The sequence below is a fragment of the Leptonychotes weddellii genome, chromosome 9 (assembly GCF_054177405.1).
Source record: "Leptonychotes weddellii isolate Sample4059 chromosome 9, ASM5417740v2, whole genome shotgun sequence".
Classification (NCBI taxonomy): Eukaryota; Metazoa; Chordata; class Mammalia; order Carnivora; family Phocidae; genus Leptonychotes; species Leptonychotes weddellii.
Genome location: NC_138377.1, coordinates 33,146,733 through 33,164,026, shown reverse-complemented (window position 1 = coordinate 33,164,026; position 17,294 = coordinate 33,146,733). Strand labels below are relative to the sequence as shown.

At 39.4% G+C, this 17,294-nt stretch overlaps 1 protein-coding gene across 5 annotated transcripts in view; it reads right to left on the bottom strand.

The window, feature by feature from the left end:
• The window catches only part of PPP2R5E (protein phosphatase 2 regulatory subunit B'epsilon), a 147,485-nt gene extending 131,183 nt beyond the window's left edge, over nucleotides 1–16,302 (bottom strand). For 2 of the 5 annotated variants that reach the window (XM_081830414.1, XM_006745235.3), the window contains exon 1: nucleotides 13,318–13,478. In XM_081830414.1, the coding sequence (XP_081686540.1) occupies nucleotides 13,318–13,474 (157 nt within the window). In that variant the 5' untranslated portion in view covers nucleotides 13,475–13,478. Of the gene's footprint in view, nucleotides 1–13,317; nucleotides 13,482–15,669 lie in introns of those variants that run through there. The other 3 variants (XM_081830417.1, XM_081830416.1, XM_081830418.1) reach the window with 3 other exon arrangements.
• Between the last annotated feature and the right edge of the window lie 992 nt (nucleotides 16,303–17,294).

Here is a 17,294-nt window from a genome sequence, read left to right as displayed (position 1 = left end):
TACGGAGAGAAAAGAGTATCAATCATGAACTATGACATCCTATTGTGAAGAAATTATTCTCTTAACAGACAGTACAATATTATAAACAGCCTTAGGCGCCTGGGTGGCTCAGTCATTAAGCATCTGCCCTCGGCTCAGGTCATGATCGCAGGGTCCTGGGATCGAGCCCCACATCGGGCTCCCTGATCAGCGAGAAGCCTGCTTCTCCCTCTCCCACTCCCCCTGCTTGTGTTCCCTCTCTCACTGTCTCTCTATCAAATAAATAAAATCTTAAACAAAAAAATTATAAACAGCCTTGCTCAAAAACATGGGTGGGGGGGGATGTCTTCACCATATCTATATTAACACATGAAAGAAAAATAATATTCCATTAAGTAAAACTGTAAAGAAACATGATTTCACCAAGATTTTGTTAATATTAAACATAGATTTGCATTCACAAGAATGCACACTGTTTGACTAACCATGTAATGATTCTATAATCATTTTGAAATCCATTAACCATTGAGGTATAAGAGTGATCTTTTAAGTACTATCAAAAACTCCAGACTCTATCATCCTTTTATTTATTTTGTTGGACTCTCCCACACGTCAGAGTCTGAGATAATCCTAGATGAAGCTTTCCTCCTTATGTAAACCATCACAAATCCAGTTCTGCTTCGAGCACTGGTTCTGAAAGCACACACTCCACTCAATTTTTACCACCCACAGAACGTAGCACAGATAAAACGCTCAATAATTTAAGTCATAATAGCTTGGGAAAACTTAAAATTAGCAAGTGACAAGGAGGTGGATTCACTTTTTAACTTCATTCAATTTACCAAATTTAAAATACTTTCAATTATTTATTTTTCCAATCTTCACAGAAACCATAACACCACCCATGTTAATCGCTTTGCCTAACTGTGGTTTTACTGTTGCCTGCATTCTCATTTAATGAACATCAACTGGTGCTGACAGTAATTCCCGGTCTAATCTTCTAAACTTTTATTCTCTTAGTGAAATAAATCTATTGTATTATGTCCCCCACTATTCCAAACAGCAGTTCATAAAACAGTGAATTAAAACACATGAAAACTTAAGCTCATGTACTTAATAATACAGTGCCATCTACAGAGCATATGGGTGGACCCACAGATGGATTTTACTTAGTTTTAAAGGGACATGGTATGTTTTTTACATTTTGTACATTTCATGTTTATACCCTGAAAGTAAACTGGTAATGCTTTTTTAAGCAAGCAATGATTAAGTTGTTTTCAAAAAAACCTCAGTATTATAAAATGACAAGCACAATGTTACCATAACAAGAGACTGTTTTAAAATTCCAACTCCAAATATCTCAAAGTAATTATAACACTATTAAGTATCCTATAGAACAAAAACAATTTTAAGCTTACACAAGAATATATAAACATGAGGGGAAAACATTATTCTCCATGACTCGGTAGGGGATTTATGGGTGATTTTTATATTCAGCGACCGTATATTTACAGATACATACAAATGCTCTTAGGATCAAGGACAAACTTCAACCCAGCCAGAATGATTTGGCTCCAACAACCTAAGTAGCCCCATCAATCTCTGACCTCCAGCTACAATGGCCTTTTGAGAAGAAAGAACCACATCAACCTTCTTGTTTCGCTCACCACTGTGTTTGTTGCCAGGGCAGTGCCTGGTGCATCGTACTGCTCAGCAGAAATCTGATGAGTGAATGAAGTGAATCACACAGCCCACAGAACAATTACAAAAATGAGACTATAAGGCTCTTGGAGGAGACTATTTAGCCAGGTCATATATAGACTCCTTTTAGAGCTGTTTCCTTCATACACACTTTGAAAAATATTTGCACACAATTCATTTCATTGAAGCCTCATCATAATTCGAGAGTATGAGTACAGAGTCTGCCGCTCCTAAGCCTATTTCTAGAACATCCCACTGAACCAGAAAAGCCTAAATAAATTCCACCATTAGCTGAAATGCCTTTTACATGTTAAGATATAAATCTAAATACAACAAAATATAGCTCTATCCAACATCTTTAAGGAATAACTAAATCTAGGTAGTAAAGCACAAAGTTTCCTCAGCAGCCAAAGGTTATGTCAAAGCTACTTATGCCTGAAACCTTAGAGACAGATCTCCCGGTGGAGCCAGCCACATGTCAGATAAATTTTAGATCTACTGAGTTTCAGAACTTCAACTCAACTGTTTTTGATTAAAATGATGTCTTTTAAGTTTTCTTAAAGTGAAATGAATATTACTTCTAGATGACTGGTTACCATCAAGAATACTAGTTAGTTATAACAGTTGCAGATGGAGTTGAAGAGGCAAAGACAGAAGGATGCATGAAAACAGTGCAGTACAGAGTACCGACACTTCCTTTAACTTTTAAGAAGTTCTTTGTTCAAATCTGCTTTCATTTTGACTTTGGCTCACAAATGAGGGCAAAACACCAGTCCTTTGGATGCATCACTATCTTTCTGAAAAATTAACTTAATGAAACAAAGTTGGCTTCTGACTCTCAAAAGGAACTTCCTTTTTACTACCAATGTCCTTGATTTCAAAATATTCATTCAGAAAGAAAAGTGTTTTTTGCTAGGATTTCCAAACTGTTAATATAAGATAGGTAGCTCCTCAGGAGCCTGAACTCACTCTGAATTCCTTATAACAAATGGCAAAGGAGGTATCTCCTTCCATTTCCAGATGTTGTCTTCTTGAGGCACTCCAGTAAAAGGCTAATTCCAAAGCCTCTATCTTCCTTATTAGAAGATAGTACTTTTCCTGAAATGCTGCCAACTCCCAATTTTCTCCATGTTTTTTAATGTTTTAACATTTTACTTTGAACAGTGTTCCAGGCACGAGGCGACCATGCATTAATTAAATTAAAATGTAACATCATCATAAGGTAAAAGTTCTTCATGATGCCTACATAAATGGATGAACTTTTGCCAGATCTCTTCCCTCACAAGATCTGAAACAAGATCTAGGTCCTCAGGAGCGACTCAAAGAAAGATCAGTGACAGACAGAAAGATAAGGGAAGGAATATTTATTACACAACCAACCATACATTAGGCAACCTACCTACATTATCTCACTCCTCACAACCACCTTGGGAATTGTGAGTCCCATTTGACGAAAGTAGAAATTAAAGCTCCAAAGATGTTAAATAACTAAGCTCAGTTCACAAAGCCAGATTATCACCTAGACCTGAGCCCACACTCTTTCCTACTTAAGCTAGTTCCCAAAGACACAAAGATGAATGGCAAAGAACACCACTGCCACACTGCTACCAGTTTACCAAACCCAAACCATTCCATGATGGACGTGACTTTACCATGACAGCGTGAGTCCCACAGGATCCAGGTGGCATCTTCCCCCTCACCCCCCCACAAACACACACACACACACACACTTGCCATTATGAAGTACTGGCTACCCTTCCTGCCTGCCTCTTGGCAGCATGCCTGGCCTTTCTGAAGAGCCAACTCTGAGGCCTGCTGCTCTTCCATGATTCTTTCCATCACCACCCACCACCCACAGTGCTGCTACCAGCCTGGCTGCTAGTCCTCTTCTCTTCTCCACTTCTCTCCTCATCATCAGTCTCCTCACAATTTTCAAGGTTCTTGCAAGAGGTAGTAAAATGGTTTACTTGGTAAATCAACCTAGTACTGCATGAGCAAGATGGTGGTTAGCTCCAGTGCTCACCTATGTTCATACACATAAAGAGAGAAGGCACTGGCTTTGGAACCAGACAGGCCTGGGGTCCCCCATCCTGGCTCTCTCTGAAGGGATGAGCAAGTTACACAGCCTCCGTTAACAACAAACATCCCTTGTTCTTGGTTCTGTTGGGAAGCCTCAATGTGACACCATGTAGTACATCACCTGGTACACGGCGGAACCTACAGACGCTGCTTCTCTTCTCCTTCGTTGGATGCTAAACTATTTCTTTACCGGCGAAGATAACTTGAGTTTCTCCTCCTGGCTTCTTCCAGGTCCACAGCTTTTCCAGAATAAATGCTTTTTTACAGGTACATTCAAGTTTACCATTGGTAGTATTTACTCAGCTTAATTTTTCAAATGATACTGATCAAAAAGTTCCAAACAACCACACAGGAGTCATGTAATAACTTCTATCTTCAAACACCTTTAAAAATTCTGTTTGGGGGCACCCTCTCGGGTCCCCTCCCTCCTCAGGAGTTTGTACTATCACTTTGCTATTACTCAATAAACCTTGCTTTGGTGCCCACAAAAAAAAAAAAAATTCTGTTTGGTATCAAAAAGAACTAAAGGTCAGGAGAGACATGCAGAAGTTTTTTGTCAAGAGATCTCCCTTCTACAGAAAGGGACTGTATGAGAAATTCTCTCCTCAAGTGAGGAAACCGATGCCCACCACCCAAAGCAGTAGCTCCTAGCCTTCAGGGAAACTCCTTTGAGAATCTCATGAAAGCTCTGAACCCTTTGTCCAGAAAAATGACAACCTCTGCCCAGAGACACAAAATACTGCCTGGAATTTCAAGAGAGTCAAGGGCCCTCTGAAACCCACCCAACAACAGCAAGGTAAGAGCTGTCAACAAAGAATCATCTATGATACTTCTTAAACTGGCAAAATCTTCAATTCAGATTTTGTTTCTTTAAAGTACAACAAATTTAAAAACCTGGACAAAAACCTCAAGAATGTAAAGAAAAGTTTTCTCACTGCATTCTTCACATCTCTCTGGCTTAAAACAAAATGCTACAAAATAAGGCTCTAAAGCTGAAGAGGTTCTCTCTCCCAAGAAAAATCTCAAAACAAAGATGTGCTCAGGGCCAGTGCATGTGTTTGCGGGGCTGGGTAAAGGAAAAGGAGGTACCAAAATTAAGTATTAGATCATCTATACATTTTATATTTCAATATCATCTTTTTTAACTTTCTACATTTGTGTATTTTCTTAATGTGCATTGTATTTGTAAAACAGCACATGTATACAATGTATAAACAAATATGTTATTTTTACTGATATGAGTAAGCAACGACAACAAAAGATTAGAGATCCTATCCTAGTAGATGACATCCAAAATAAGCTTATCAAACAATAATTTTACCTGGTAACCCTTCACGAATGGAATTTCCCTTGGAAATAATTACATTAGCCACTTTATGTTCTTATTCCTGAAATGAGAAGCCAGTCTGAAGCTGATGTTAACTAAATAGTAATGCAGAGATTGTTCCGTAAGAACTAGTTCTCCTTTTGGCTTTAAAAGTCTGATTCGCACAGGTCTACATGCTCCATATTTTTCTTCCTTAAATGGAAATAATCCATGTAAAGTATTAAGAGAATAGAAATCAACTGAAAAACACAGGCAAGCATTTTTCTATTATAGTTTTTCCTGCAATTATAACAATTAATATTCTTCAACCCCTACTATGTATCCAACACTGAGATAAATGTTTTATTTTCTTTATAGCACTTAATCTGACTATATGAGGTGGGTTCTAATACTCTCCCAATTGGGAGATAAAAGATAACATTGCTTAGAAGTCACACAGGTATGAATAGCCTCAAAATTCAAACATAGGGGTGTGCGACGCCAGGGCCTCCATTCTTACCTCAGGGAGACCACCTGCCTCACTTAGATAACATATGTTATATGTATTAGGTATTTATTGTTACATATTGGGCAAAAATATAATAACAGAATAATATTATTACATTGTCCAATCAATATGTTCATCATGTTTAATTCTACTGTAACATAAAAATAAGATCCCATGTTTGTTTTCAGAAAATCTGCAAATACGAAGGGTAGAAAAGTAGTTTTAAGTAGTAAAAAAGGATGTTATGCCATCATTTGCAAACAAACCAAAGAACTACCTTACCCAACCTTTTAGAAATATCTAGAAACTTCACTGTTCTGCAAGCACTACAAAATCTAATTAATATTAAGAGCTAACATTATTATAAAACAAGTTTTAAAGATGAGAAAATTTAACCATAAAACCCTGCTCTGAAAGCCCATTATAATATTCAGATATGCTATTCCCTCTTAAACTATGTAAAGAAAGAAAGTCTGGTGCTTTGATTAGCCCACAATTCAGTCCTCAAACATCAGCAGAAAAAAGGTGTTCCACTGTATTTAACATCTGCTGCAAAACGCCAAGTGATGAGTCCCCTAAGTAAAAGGAATCACTCTTACTTAGTATGTCACACATAAAATCCACTCCATCCTCTCTCCATAAGATACTTCTGTTCTTAACCTGAGACATTAGGAATTACCAAAGCATAAGGCCTCACTCAGGATTTTAAGTGAACACTCAGCAATTTGATCCTTTAAAAAGTCTTCATTAAATAAGTTTATAACTTTGTGTAAATTATAAATTAAAACTTGCATGACCTGGATTTTGGGGAAAAAATTTTAGTACTCAGGAAGAAAAAATAAATGCCTATACTATTATTACTAATAATTTAGATGTCAACTAACAATGTTAATTAACTAACAAATATTTATTGAATGCCAACTATGTACTAGGCACTGATCTAAGCCTTAGACGTAGAGAAACAATATTTCTACACTGAAGATTATATTCTAAAGGGGCAGGAGAAAGAGACAACACACAAGTGAACTAACAAAGAGAAAATAATTTCAGATTATAAATACAATGCAAGAAACAGTAGACTGATAGGAACTTCAAAGAAGATTATTTTTAAAAGTCAGGAGAGACAGTTCCTAAGAAAGTCCCATGGTTAGATGAAACTTGAAGAATGACACTAAGTCAGGGGAAGAAAGTTCGAGGTAGAAAAGGATACCTCGCCTTATGAAAAGATTCATTTAACACCTCAATATTTTATGCCTGGGCTGAGTCATATCCTGGAGAGACCCACATTATGATGAATTCTGTTTATAGCTTACCATGTTTACTGTTAAGTGTCCAGTGTGTATGTATACACATACAGCTAACATGATACTCAGAAAATAAGAATACAATTCCCAACCTTTTGGTCTAACCCAAAAGCTCTTAACTATGGAGAAAGAGCAAGAATGGTAGGGCAAAATCTTCTAGAATCTGAGTTAAGCAGTAAACTCTGTTCTCCAAAAAAAACGCCCACTCACAGAAACTTTACATATAATTTTAGGAGGGTCTTAGAACCTGAAAGCCCATTCACAATGCCCATATCCTATCCCCAACCAGAAATCCACGAACCCAAGGTTAAGAACCAAGCAGTAATTATACTCAGATGAAATGGGATATGAACACAAGTTGCTATCCTACTTTTAAATGATTAATAAATCGGTATGCTTATTCTCAGTATCTTTTGGCCCACATACAATTCTGTATGGGAATTTTCTCTATACTATAAACTATTAGGATATATAAAGAAAAAATATTTCCCCCTAAAAGTAAATGAAAGACCTCCTCACTAGAACTAAGTATAATCTTTCACACATGAAAACAGTGCAACTCACATTTGGTTTTGTGCAAGATCTTATAATTTCTTCCCAAAAAGAAAAATATTGCCACATTGTCACAAAGGCTGCAAAGCTGAGTGTTAACCCTATTAACTTATAGATATTCTTCTAGTTCAGAAGGAAAACTTATGATTATTTCTTAAAACCACACACACACTCACATGCCAATTTAGTTGCCAAAAGAACATGCATCATTAATCTAAGGTACAACCTAGATCAATGGTTCTTAACCTTTTTTGATTCAAACACCAGTTTGAGAATCTGAAAAATACTATGTAATTCTCCCATTTAAAAAATGGATATACAGGGGCGCCTGGGTGGCTCAGTCGTTAAGCATCTGCCTTCAGCTCAGGTCATGATCTCAGGGTCCTGGGGTCGAGCCCCGCATCGGGCTCCCTGCTCCGCGGGAGGCCTGCTTCTCCCTCTCCCACTCCCCCTGCTTGTGTTCCCTCTCTCGCTGTGTCTCTCTGTCAAATAAATAAATAAAATCTTTTAAAAAATAAATAAATAAATAATGGATATACACACACAAAATGTGCATATAATTTCAGGCTGCAAAATGCATTTCAAATTCAATGAAGGGTTCAAGAATGTCTTTATCTTCTACAGAAAAATATCATGACTGGTTGCTTCTGGGAAGAGCAAGTAGGAGAACCAAGTCAGGAAGATTTTTCACTATACATCCTTTTGTATTTTTTGAGATCTGAACCATATAACTACACTATCTATTCAAAAATTAATAAATTAAAAAAGAATACACTAAAAAATGTAGCAGGATACCAACAAATTCGGTGAAGATCTCCAAACAAAGGTGTTTAAAATAACTAGTCTACTAAATTCAATACATTTGCAAACGGTTTCTTCCATTTTTTTGGTTGAAAAAGATTCATCCCTACAAAACTATGGTCTTGTTTCAGTTTTTTGAGAAATTTCCAATTTCAATTTTTTGCTGAAAAAATATAAAAAGTGAAATAATAATCCCACATTATTCATATTTTAACTTCTAAAATCCCAGTTAAATAACAGTAGCTAGTATTTATTGAATATGGCACTGCCACATCTATTGACTATTATCATCCCCATTTGATAGTCAAGAAAACCAAGGCTCTCGGGAGTTAACATACTTGCCCCAGAGAACACAACTAGTGAGTAAGCCAGGAGTCTTGCAAGCAACAAGGCCCATGTGCTTTCCCCCATATGACACTGTACAGTACAAGGAAAATGGTAAACACTAAAATAAAGGACATTATTCATTAAGAAACTAATCCACCTTAGGGCACTAACCCATTATAAAAACTGGGAATTACTTCTGCATATTCCTTCTTTACACACTACACAAAGCAGATATGGATGAAAAAGAATGATCCCACCCACAAATTAGAAAAGCATCAACACTAGCTTTAAATTGGGATTTTTAAAATCCTCACAAACTGTCACCCTAAAAAATAAAAATGTAAACTGAATCACAAGCCTAGAGCTTAAAAAAAAAAAAAAAAAAGGTTTTCATTAAAGAAGGAATTTATAGAAACACACTGTTACTGATCTAAAAGTTTTAACACCAAGGGGCAGAGTTTCTGCTGAAGAGTATCTCCAGTCATCACAGTTTTTGGAATGTTTAATACTGAATGTCCGAACTATTAGCAAAATGCCTCAAAAACATAATGAATTATGAGGCTAGAAATAATGACACACTCTCATTATAATCCCATCTTCAAAGAGGTGGTACTTTTCAAAAACACTTCACTCAAATCTAAACTCACATAAGCTTTTAAAGTCAAAGAAAGAAGGAAAACAGGGCATGGGAGGATGGGGTGGGGAGAGAACTAATTACAGAACCTGGTAGTACTACTACGGCTACTACTACTTATTATTAAGCACTACTTACTATGATGACGATGATGATGAGGATAAATATGTGTGTGTCTATTCCCTAAATGTTTAGTTTAACTGTCCTTATTGAGATAGATAACTGTCGGGGCTTGCTTTGTGTCATGCCATGTAGGCACAAGGAAAGCATCCAAGTCTTCACATAAAGCACTGACACCTTTACTAAATTTCCCTTGAGTAAAAGTCCTTCAAGCTCAAAAACTTTAGGACTCTCTGGAAACATTTTCAAAAGTATATAAAGATGGAGAAAATTCAAATGTCTCTATTTCTATTATAAGTAGCTGAGGACAAGCCAGCTATGTACACAGAACAATATGCTGGCACTGCTTTCTGTAGAAAGTAACATCGTTGATATAAATTTCAAAACCCCACCTATGAGAAAAGAGACAAAAAAGATGAAACTTTCCTTTCACTTTAAGTTCTGCAACTGAAGAGACTTTGAAAATGCTAATGGCAGGGGGGCCTGGGTGGCTCAGGTGGTTGAGCACCTGCCTTCAGTCTGCCTTCAGTTTGGGTCCCAGGGTCCTGGGACTGAGACCCCCACTGGGCTCTCTGCTCAGCAGGGAGTCTGCTTCTCTCTCTCTCTCTCTCTCTCACTCTCCCTCTGTAGTCCCTCTCTCTCTGAAATAAAGTCTTTAAAATAAAAATAATAACAATAAATAAAATGCAAATGGCCGTATTACATTTAAGTCAGTCAAATATTATGATGCACATAACAAACATTCTGATAATGCATACACACAAAACAAGTGATCATTAATGAATACCCAATGTTTCAATTTTCAAAAATTATATATTAAAAAGATGAGTTACAAAATTATACAATTTCCATTTTCAAACTCCCCTAAAATTAAAGATTTTAAGGACGTGAATTTTACTTTATTCTTTAATGCAACCCACAAAATTCAACTGCCATTTATATTATACTGCCAAATAAAATTAACTCAAACCTTGCAATTTGATCAAAGCAATACTACAGAAAATTACATCAATAACTATCCTTTGGCATGCACACGTTATTTATTCTGATTTCTCCTAAGGAAATGTTAAAAAATAAAATAAAGAAATTCCTCCTATATTTTCTTTATATTCCATAAATTACTTCCTAAAGTTAGTGAGAAGACAACACACAAAATTCAATCCATTGTAAGAAAAACAAATGTCATTTAACAAACTTTTTATATTCTCTATAAAAATCAAGAGCAAATAAACATTTCTGAAATCTACATCTGACTGTACTTTGTTATTCTATAGATAGGGAAATCTAATTTATGGAATGCTTTCCAGAATATTTTCCCAAAACATGCTTACTACACAAAAATCACTTTCATTCTGTCTGGAATTAAGCTGTGGATATATCTAGTACTACATGGTCCTGTTACTCTCCAATTCTCCCACGCTGGCAAAATACACAAGTTCACAAAAATCATATTCCTGGAGAGCAGAGTTCTTGGAAATTTTTCATATTATCAGACTTCACTTAAAAAACGAGAAAAGGATATACAAATAGCCAGTAAGCACATGAAAAGATGCTCAACATCATTCATTAGTCATAAGGGAAATGCAAATCAAAACCACAATGAAATACCACTTCACACACATTATGATGGCTATTATCAAAAAAACAAAAAATAACAAGTGCTAGTGAGGATGTGGAGAAATTGGAACCCTTGTGCATTGATGGTAAGAATGTAAAATGGTACAGCTGCTGTGGAAAACAGTCTGGCAATTCCTCAAAAAATTAAATATATATGATCTAGCAATTGCACTTCTGGGCATGTACCCAAAAGAAGTGAAAGCAGGGGCTCAAAGAGATACTTGTACAGTCGTGTTCATAGCAGCATTCACAATGACCAAAAGGTGGAAATGACCCAAGTGTTCACTGACAGATGGACGAATAATATATGGTACATACACAAAGCAGAATATTATCCAGGCCTAAAAGGAAGGAATTCTAACACACGCTACAACATGGATGAACCCTGACATTATGCTAGGGAAATAATCCAGTCACAAAAAGACCTAGAGTAGTCAAATTCAACAAGACAGAAAGTAGAATGGTGGTTACTTACCAAGGGGTAAGGGAAGGGGAGAATGGAGAGTTAGTGTTTAATGGATACAGTTTCAGCTGGGGGAGATGAAGAAGTTCTGGAGATGGATGGTGGTGATGGATGTACAACAATGTAAATGTACTGAACGTCACACTTAATGCACACTTAAAAATAGTTAAAAAGGTCACCTTTCTGTTAGGTTTATTTTACCATGATAAAAATAAAAATGAGATAAGGAACAACAAAATCTTAAAATAACACCAAATTCTTCTCACCCATGCCTCTTCACTACCCACAAAACCAATGAGTGGTCAGTTCAGCTCTAATTTAAATGTTTACCTGAGCCGCAAGAAATGAATATAACAATAATAAAGTTTAAAATTCTTTCTAAACCTAAAAAAGTTTTATTGGCTTCCTCAAAAAGTCCTTTGCCAGAAAAACATGCTAATAGCTATTACATGTCTAGTTTCGATTTAAAAAGTTACTGAAGAATCCATACGCCTTTCAACTTTGTATTTCAAGCATGATTAGCTTTATCCCTAGAGTTTTTTCTTCATTTTTCTCCTAAAGCCTTTAAAGACTTTTTCATTTTCACTAGCAAAACCTTTAGCTAAAATTTTCTCCCCCACAAACTCATAAGAGCTCATCTTTACTAACTAGTAGAAATATCATCTTTATAGTAATCAAATTCATTTAGTTTCCACCAATTTCAAGTATAAACCTCAGAAACTCATTTATGACTCTAACTCCCTAAAAAAAAAAAAGTTCAGGGACGGCTAAGTGGCTCAGTCGTTAAGCGTCTGCCTTCGGCTCAGGTCATGATCCCAGGGTCCTGGGATCGAGCCCCACATAAGGCTCCCTGCTCAGCGGGAAGCCTGCTTCTCCCTCTCCCACTACCCCCTGCTTGTGTTCCCTCTCTCGCTATGTCTCTGTCAAATAATTAAATAAAATCTTAAAAAAAAGTTCACATGGGGAAAAATAGAAGCCTGAAATATCCTAGGCTAAATTTTGAGGATATTTTCTAGCCACACTCCAGTTTTTCTTATAATACCTTCTAATTTCACAAATTGTTACAGAAGTAAATGTTCATTAACGAATCAGGTTTTCTGATTTCCTCTGAGCTATGAAAGTGCACTTTTTTTTTCACATCCCCTTTCTCCTCACTCTTAAGTGTTCAGCAGATAAAAATCTACTTTCAAAGGCAGATTCTGATAGTTTCCATGCTATAAATGGTACATTTTGATGTATTTCAACCTGTCTGTTCATAAACATAAAGCAAACAAATGAAAATTAAAAGGAACAAGAAGTATCCACATAATACCCAAACAAAAGTTGAAAGGTCTAATTTAGAAAGAGCAAATCTCATAGGAAAAACTTGTCCTTAATTCATTCCAAAGGAAAGAGAAAACTAGTATTAAGTATGATCATCATGTCTTCTACATATATTATCTGAAAACGCAATTTTTTCTTGATTTTTAAAAATGAATTCTTTCAAACATCATTTTCTATACGCAAGTTAATGGTACCATCTCCTCTCCTAGGTCTACTTCCTGTGACTAAAACTCTACCGTTTGTACCTGTTATCACATACGATGTATGTATCTAACTGTCAACAGAAGAAAAAATGAAAAACACAGACCTAGGCATCTTAAAGCTTCTCTGGCATTCAGTTTGTCTCTTTACCAATGTGAAAGATGTCCCTGATAACAGGTTTCTTTTCATTTGTCCAGTTATTTATATTAAACTGAGTCCTTTAAGAAGGAAAGTGGATATATCTGCCCACACAGCAGTAACTTCAACATGTCTGAAACCTCCCATCCCTTCAATTTGCAACACAGAACTTTAACAAATATGAAATTCCACAAAAAGGAAATTATATATATAGATATGAAAAGATAACTGGAAAGGAATCCATCACCTGGTCACGAGCCTTACCTTTTAGCAGCGGCAGAGGTGTTAACTCAATAGGCTTGCCTTGAGACCTAAACTGTGAGGAACTTTGCGACCTCTTCTGTCTGGCTTTTCTGACGGACTTCCGAGAAAATCCGTCTACTTTATCCACTGATGGAGGAGTAGTTGGTGCTGAGGACATATCCCTACTGAAGAGAAAGAGGTATCATAAACATATTCCCAAGGTGGAAGCATACACGTGAATTACACAAATTCTAAAATTCCCATATACAATAGGCATGAAAATTGGGAGTATGTGATGAAGAGGGCAAATAAAATCAATTAAGAAAAATTGTATGTTCAATGGGGAAACATGAAAATTTGATGATAAACAGAAGGAATTTAAGTACCATATAAGCAATCTTGTAGTTCTAATGCATGGGGCTGCTCCCACTCTGATAAGCATTAAAGATGTTCACTGACACTTGAAGAAGTCTTCTAAGCCATCTACTCATTTTCTAACTGCACAGCTCTTCTCCTCTTGAGATTCCTGAAGTAATTCTGGAGCTATTCTGCCACTGGAAAACTTCCATCGATACATTTTCCCAAGATATTTAATATTATAAATGGGCTCTGGAGTTAAAACCCTTATTGTACTTCAAGAATCTACACCAATGTATCACAGCAAGGTGAAATTTACAACTACTGAAACTATCTAGGCATGACTTAATGCAATGTGCTGTGTTAGCTATGATAAACTATACCACACCACAAATGAGGACAGATTAGATTACTTTAAACAGAACACATAAAAGGCATAATTAAAAGCATTTCAAAGAAGTCTTCTTTTTGAATGAAGCCATCTTAAGTTATTAAAGCTTAATAAACAAAATTATGATGAAATTGTGCACCAAAGTTGAAATGAAAACATAAATTCACACCCTACTTAGACAACCAAGTTGAGTTCCCTTTAAGTTCATCATAAGATATTAACTTTCATTCCAACAAACTGATAGAACAGTCCTGTTAGATTTCTTTTAACCCTCTCAAATTATTAAAATGAAGGCCAGTTCCTAAAAGTAACAAGACTTAAGCTCAGTTTCATTCTCCAATTTAAACAGATGCCATCATTTCCATGGTACTGAGGCTCCATGCAAGATAAATGGCAGACTTGAATGAAAATAATGCATATGGGGGAAATACTGAAATGCAATTACTCACCTGTCATTCCAATACATAAGATTAAGTGTTTTTTAACCTCTAAGTTAAAAGGTAAGGGAGTTTCTTCCTGAACATGCAAGAATAAAAAGTTATCTGGATTATCCGGATTCCAACAAAGTAAAAAAAAATAACAAAAATATAAACAAAAAACAAACAAAACACTGGATCTTGACGTTTGGAATTCTGAAGTCTTGTTTGATTCTCTTAAAAAAAAAAAAGTTTTCAGAAATCTACCTAATTTAGCCTTAAATAAAATGTGACAGATTCAAAATGAAATTGCAAACTATGAATGACTATGGAAGAAGTAAGATCAGTTAAAATTTTTCACAATAACTGCATCAGCAAGAAGCTCCACATCTCATTTGTATGTTGTGAATTTAGGGGCAGCTTTTCCAATGTGGTACGTGAATTATTTAGATTCCATTTAACCCTAACAACGCAAGATTTCGGTAAATCCTGCTCCTCCATCACTCTTTTTGTCTCTTCTTTATTCCTCATCTCCCATCTCTAAAGATGATTTGTTGCTAGCATTTTTTAAAAAATCATTTGCCCCTTCTGCCCGCGGCCCAGAATAAACGTCAAGGATCTCAACCCTAAAGCGCTGCAGAACTGAACTTGCAGTAGCAGTGGGTCCGTGTAAAGCCCGTGGAAACAGGTTTCGCCCTGGACCAGGACGCCCAAAGCTTTATCATCGTCTAAGCAGCGGGCACGGGGCATTTCCGAGGTTCAGGATAATCCAAATGGGGGTGCTGGGGTGGAGGAGAAAGACAGGGAAGGGGTTGGTCTGCAGGGATGCTGACATTCTCCCTTTGCTCCCACCCTCCCCCCCCCCCAGCCCTGGAGAAGATAAGCTGTTAACAGAATCCTTCTCACTACACCAATCCCCCCGGTTTCCCCCCGCCCCGCGTCAGTGGATAAAGGGGGACAAGAATATGCCTCCAACGCCGGAAGGTGGGGGGGGGGAGGAGGGAGGGGAGCAGAGTAAATGGGAGGCATCGTCAAAAGCATTTGCAGGTAAATCAGACAAGTGGGACGGGCGCTCCCTCTCCCACACCCCACCCCTCCGCACCCCTAGCCTGCCCCGGCCAGGCCTTCCCGAGGCCGGTGTCCTGCAGGTTCCTGAGGAAGACGAGGAAGAGAAGCGGGCGAGCCGAGGAGCTGGAGGGACGAAGTTACCTTGAAGCTCCTGGGGAAGAATCCGAAGATGATCTGTGGTTTCGAGGGGCGGGAGACCGGCGTGAGGGCCGCAGCGGGGGCGGGTGGCAGGACCGGGACGTGCGGGGGGAGGTCCGGACAGCGGCAGGGAGCCCGGGGCGACGGCTGTCCGGCGCGGCGTCCCTCCGGTTCCGCGGCGGCGGCGCCTCTAGGCCTCACGGCCGTACCTGAACCTCAGCGCTCCGGCAGCGGCGACGGTGGCGGCAGCCTCACGATCCTCCCCCGCGGGCCCGTCCCATCAAATCGGCACCGACCCCGTTGCGGCTCCGCCGGTGGCTCCTCGCTCACATTCCCGACGGGCGGCGCCTCTGCTCGTTGCCCCGGACCCGGCGGCGGCGGCGGCGAAGACGTGGGGAGGGGGGGAAGGGAGGGAGGAAGACTGGATCCGCAGCGGCAGCACGAGAAGGAAGGAGAAGGAGGAGGAGCCGCCGGAGCTGGAGCCGCCGCTGCCAGAGCCGCCCTTTGGTACCCGCGGTGGGTCCCCGTCAATGCCCCTTTCTCTCTCCTATTGTCAATATCACCGGGCGGCTGAGTCCATGGCACACGCGCAACCGAACCTTCAGGCCAGCAGCGCCCGCCTCCGGCGCCCACTCACTGGAGGCTTCAAGCGGGAAGCGAGGCCTCATTGGCCCGCGTCCGCCTTCACTCCCATGCCAGCATGTTCGACTGAGAGCCGATCAGGGATTGGCGGCGGGGGGGCGGAGAAACAGGAGGGTGGGAAGAGACAAGGCCGAGGATTGGGCTGAGGCGAGAAGGACCCGGATGCAGCCGCGATCTCCGGCCGCGCTGCTGCAGCTTCCGCCAGGCGGGTGGGTAACCTGGAGTAGGGAAGCACCGCAGCCGCTAGGCCTTTGAGGAGCTCCTGAAACCCGGGAGGTGCGACTGATGGATCAATGGGATGGGTGGGTTTCCACGCAATGCGGCTTCTCTGGGCGGCGGTCTTCAGCCAGAGGATTCCAAGGGCAAGGGTCGGCTAAGGGTGGGGGAGCCCCCTGGGCCTTGAATTCGCCCCCTTCAGCGGCTAGGCTGGCCCTTCTGGGCTGGAGGAGTCCCACTCAGGATCGGTACCAGCGCTGAAATAAGCGCAGAAAGAAATAAGATCTCCCGCCCGCGCCTGTACGCCACTGTGTAAATGGGCCCCTTGCAGCACACTGTGAAACCCCAGCAGTCGCTCTCCCATGAGCCTTGTGGGTGACCTGGCACCGAAATCTGAACCTCTGGGCCTGGGCCAAGGGTTGGGTATCGCTTCGAATTCTGTCTCACCTCGTTTCCTTTTCCCTAAACCTTTCTTTTGAATATCAGCTCCCTGAAGCTCCTGCAAGCCTTGATAGAAGCCAGCCCGGTGTAGCTCATGCAGGTGGGAACGCTGTCCCTGTGCTCAGCAATCATTTATCCGGATCGACTGCATGGGTCCTCCCGCTGCACAGAGCGCAGGGAAACCCAGCTCCAGAGTGCAGGAGTTTGCGAGATTTTAATTGGCAGATTGGATCCGAAAGAGTTTATGGAGAAGATTTCACTCAACTCTAGCTAGATCAAGTAATAAAATATTTAGAGATGTGTTTACCTCCTTGGTGAGCCCAAACCCA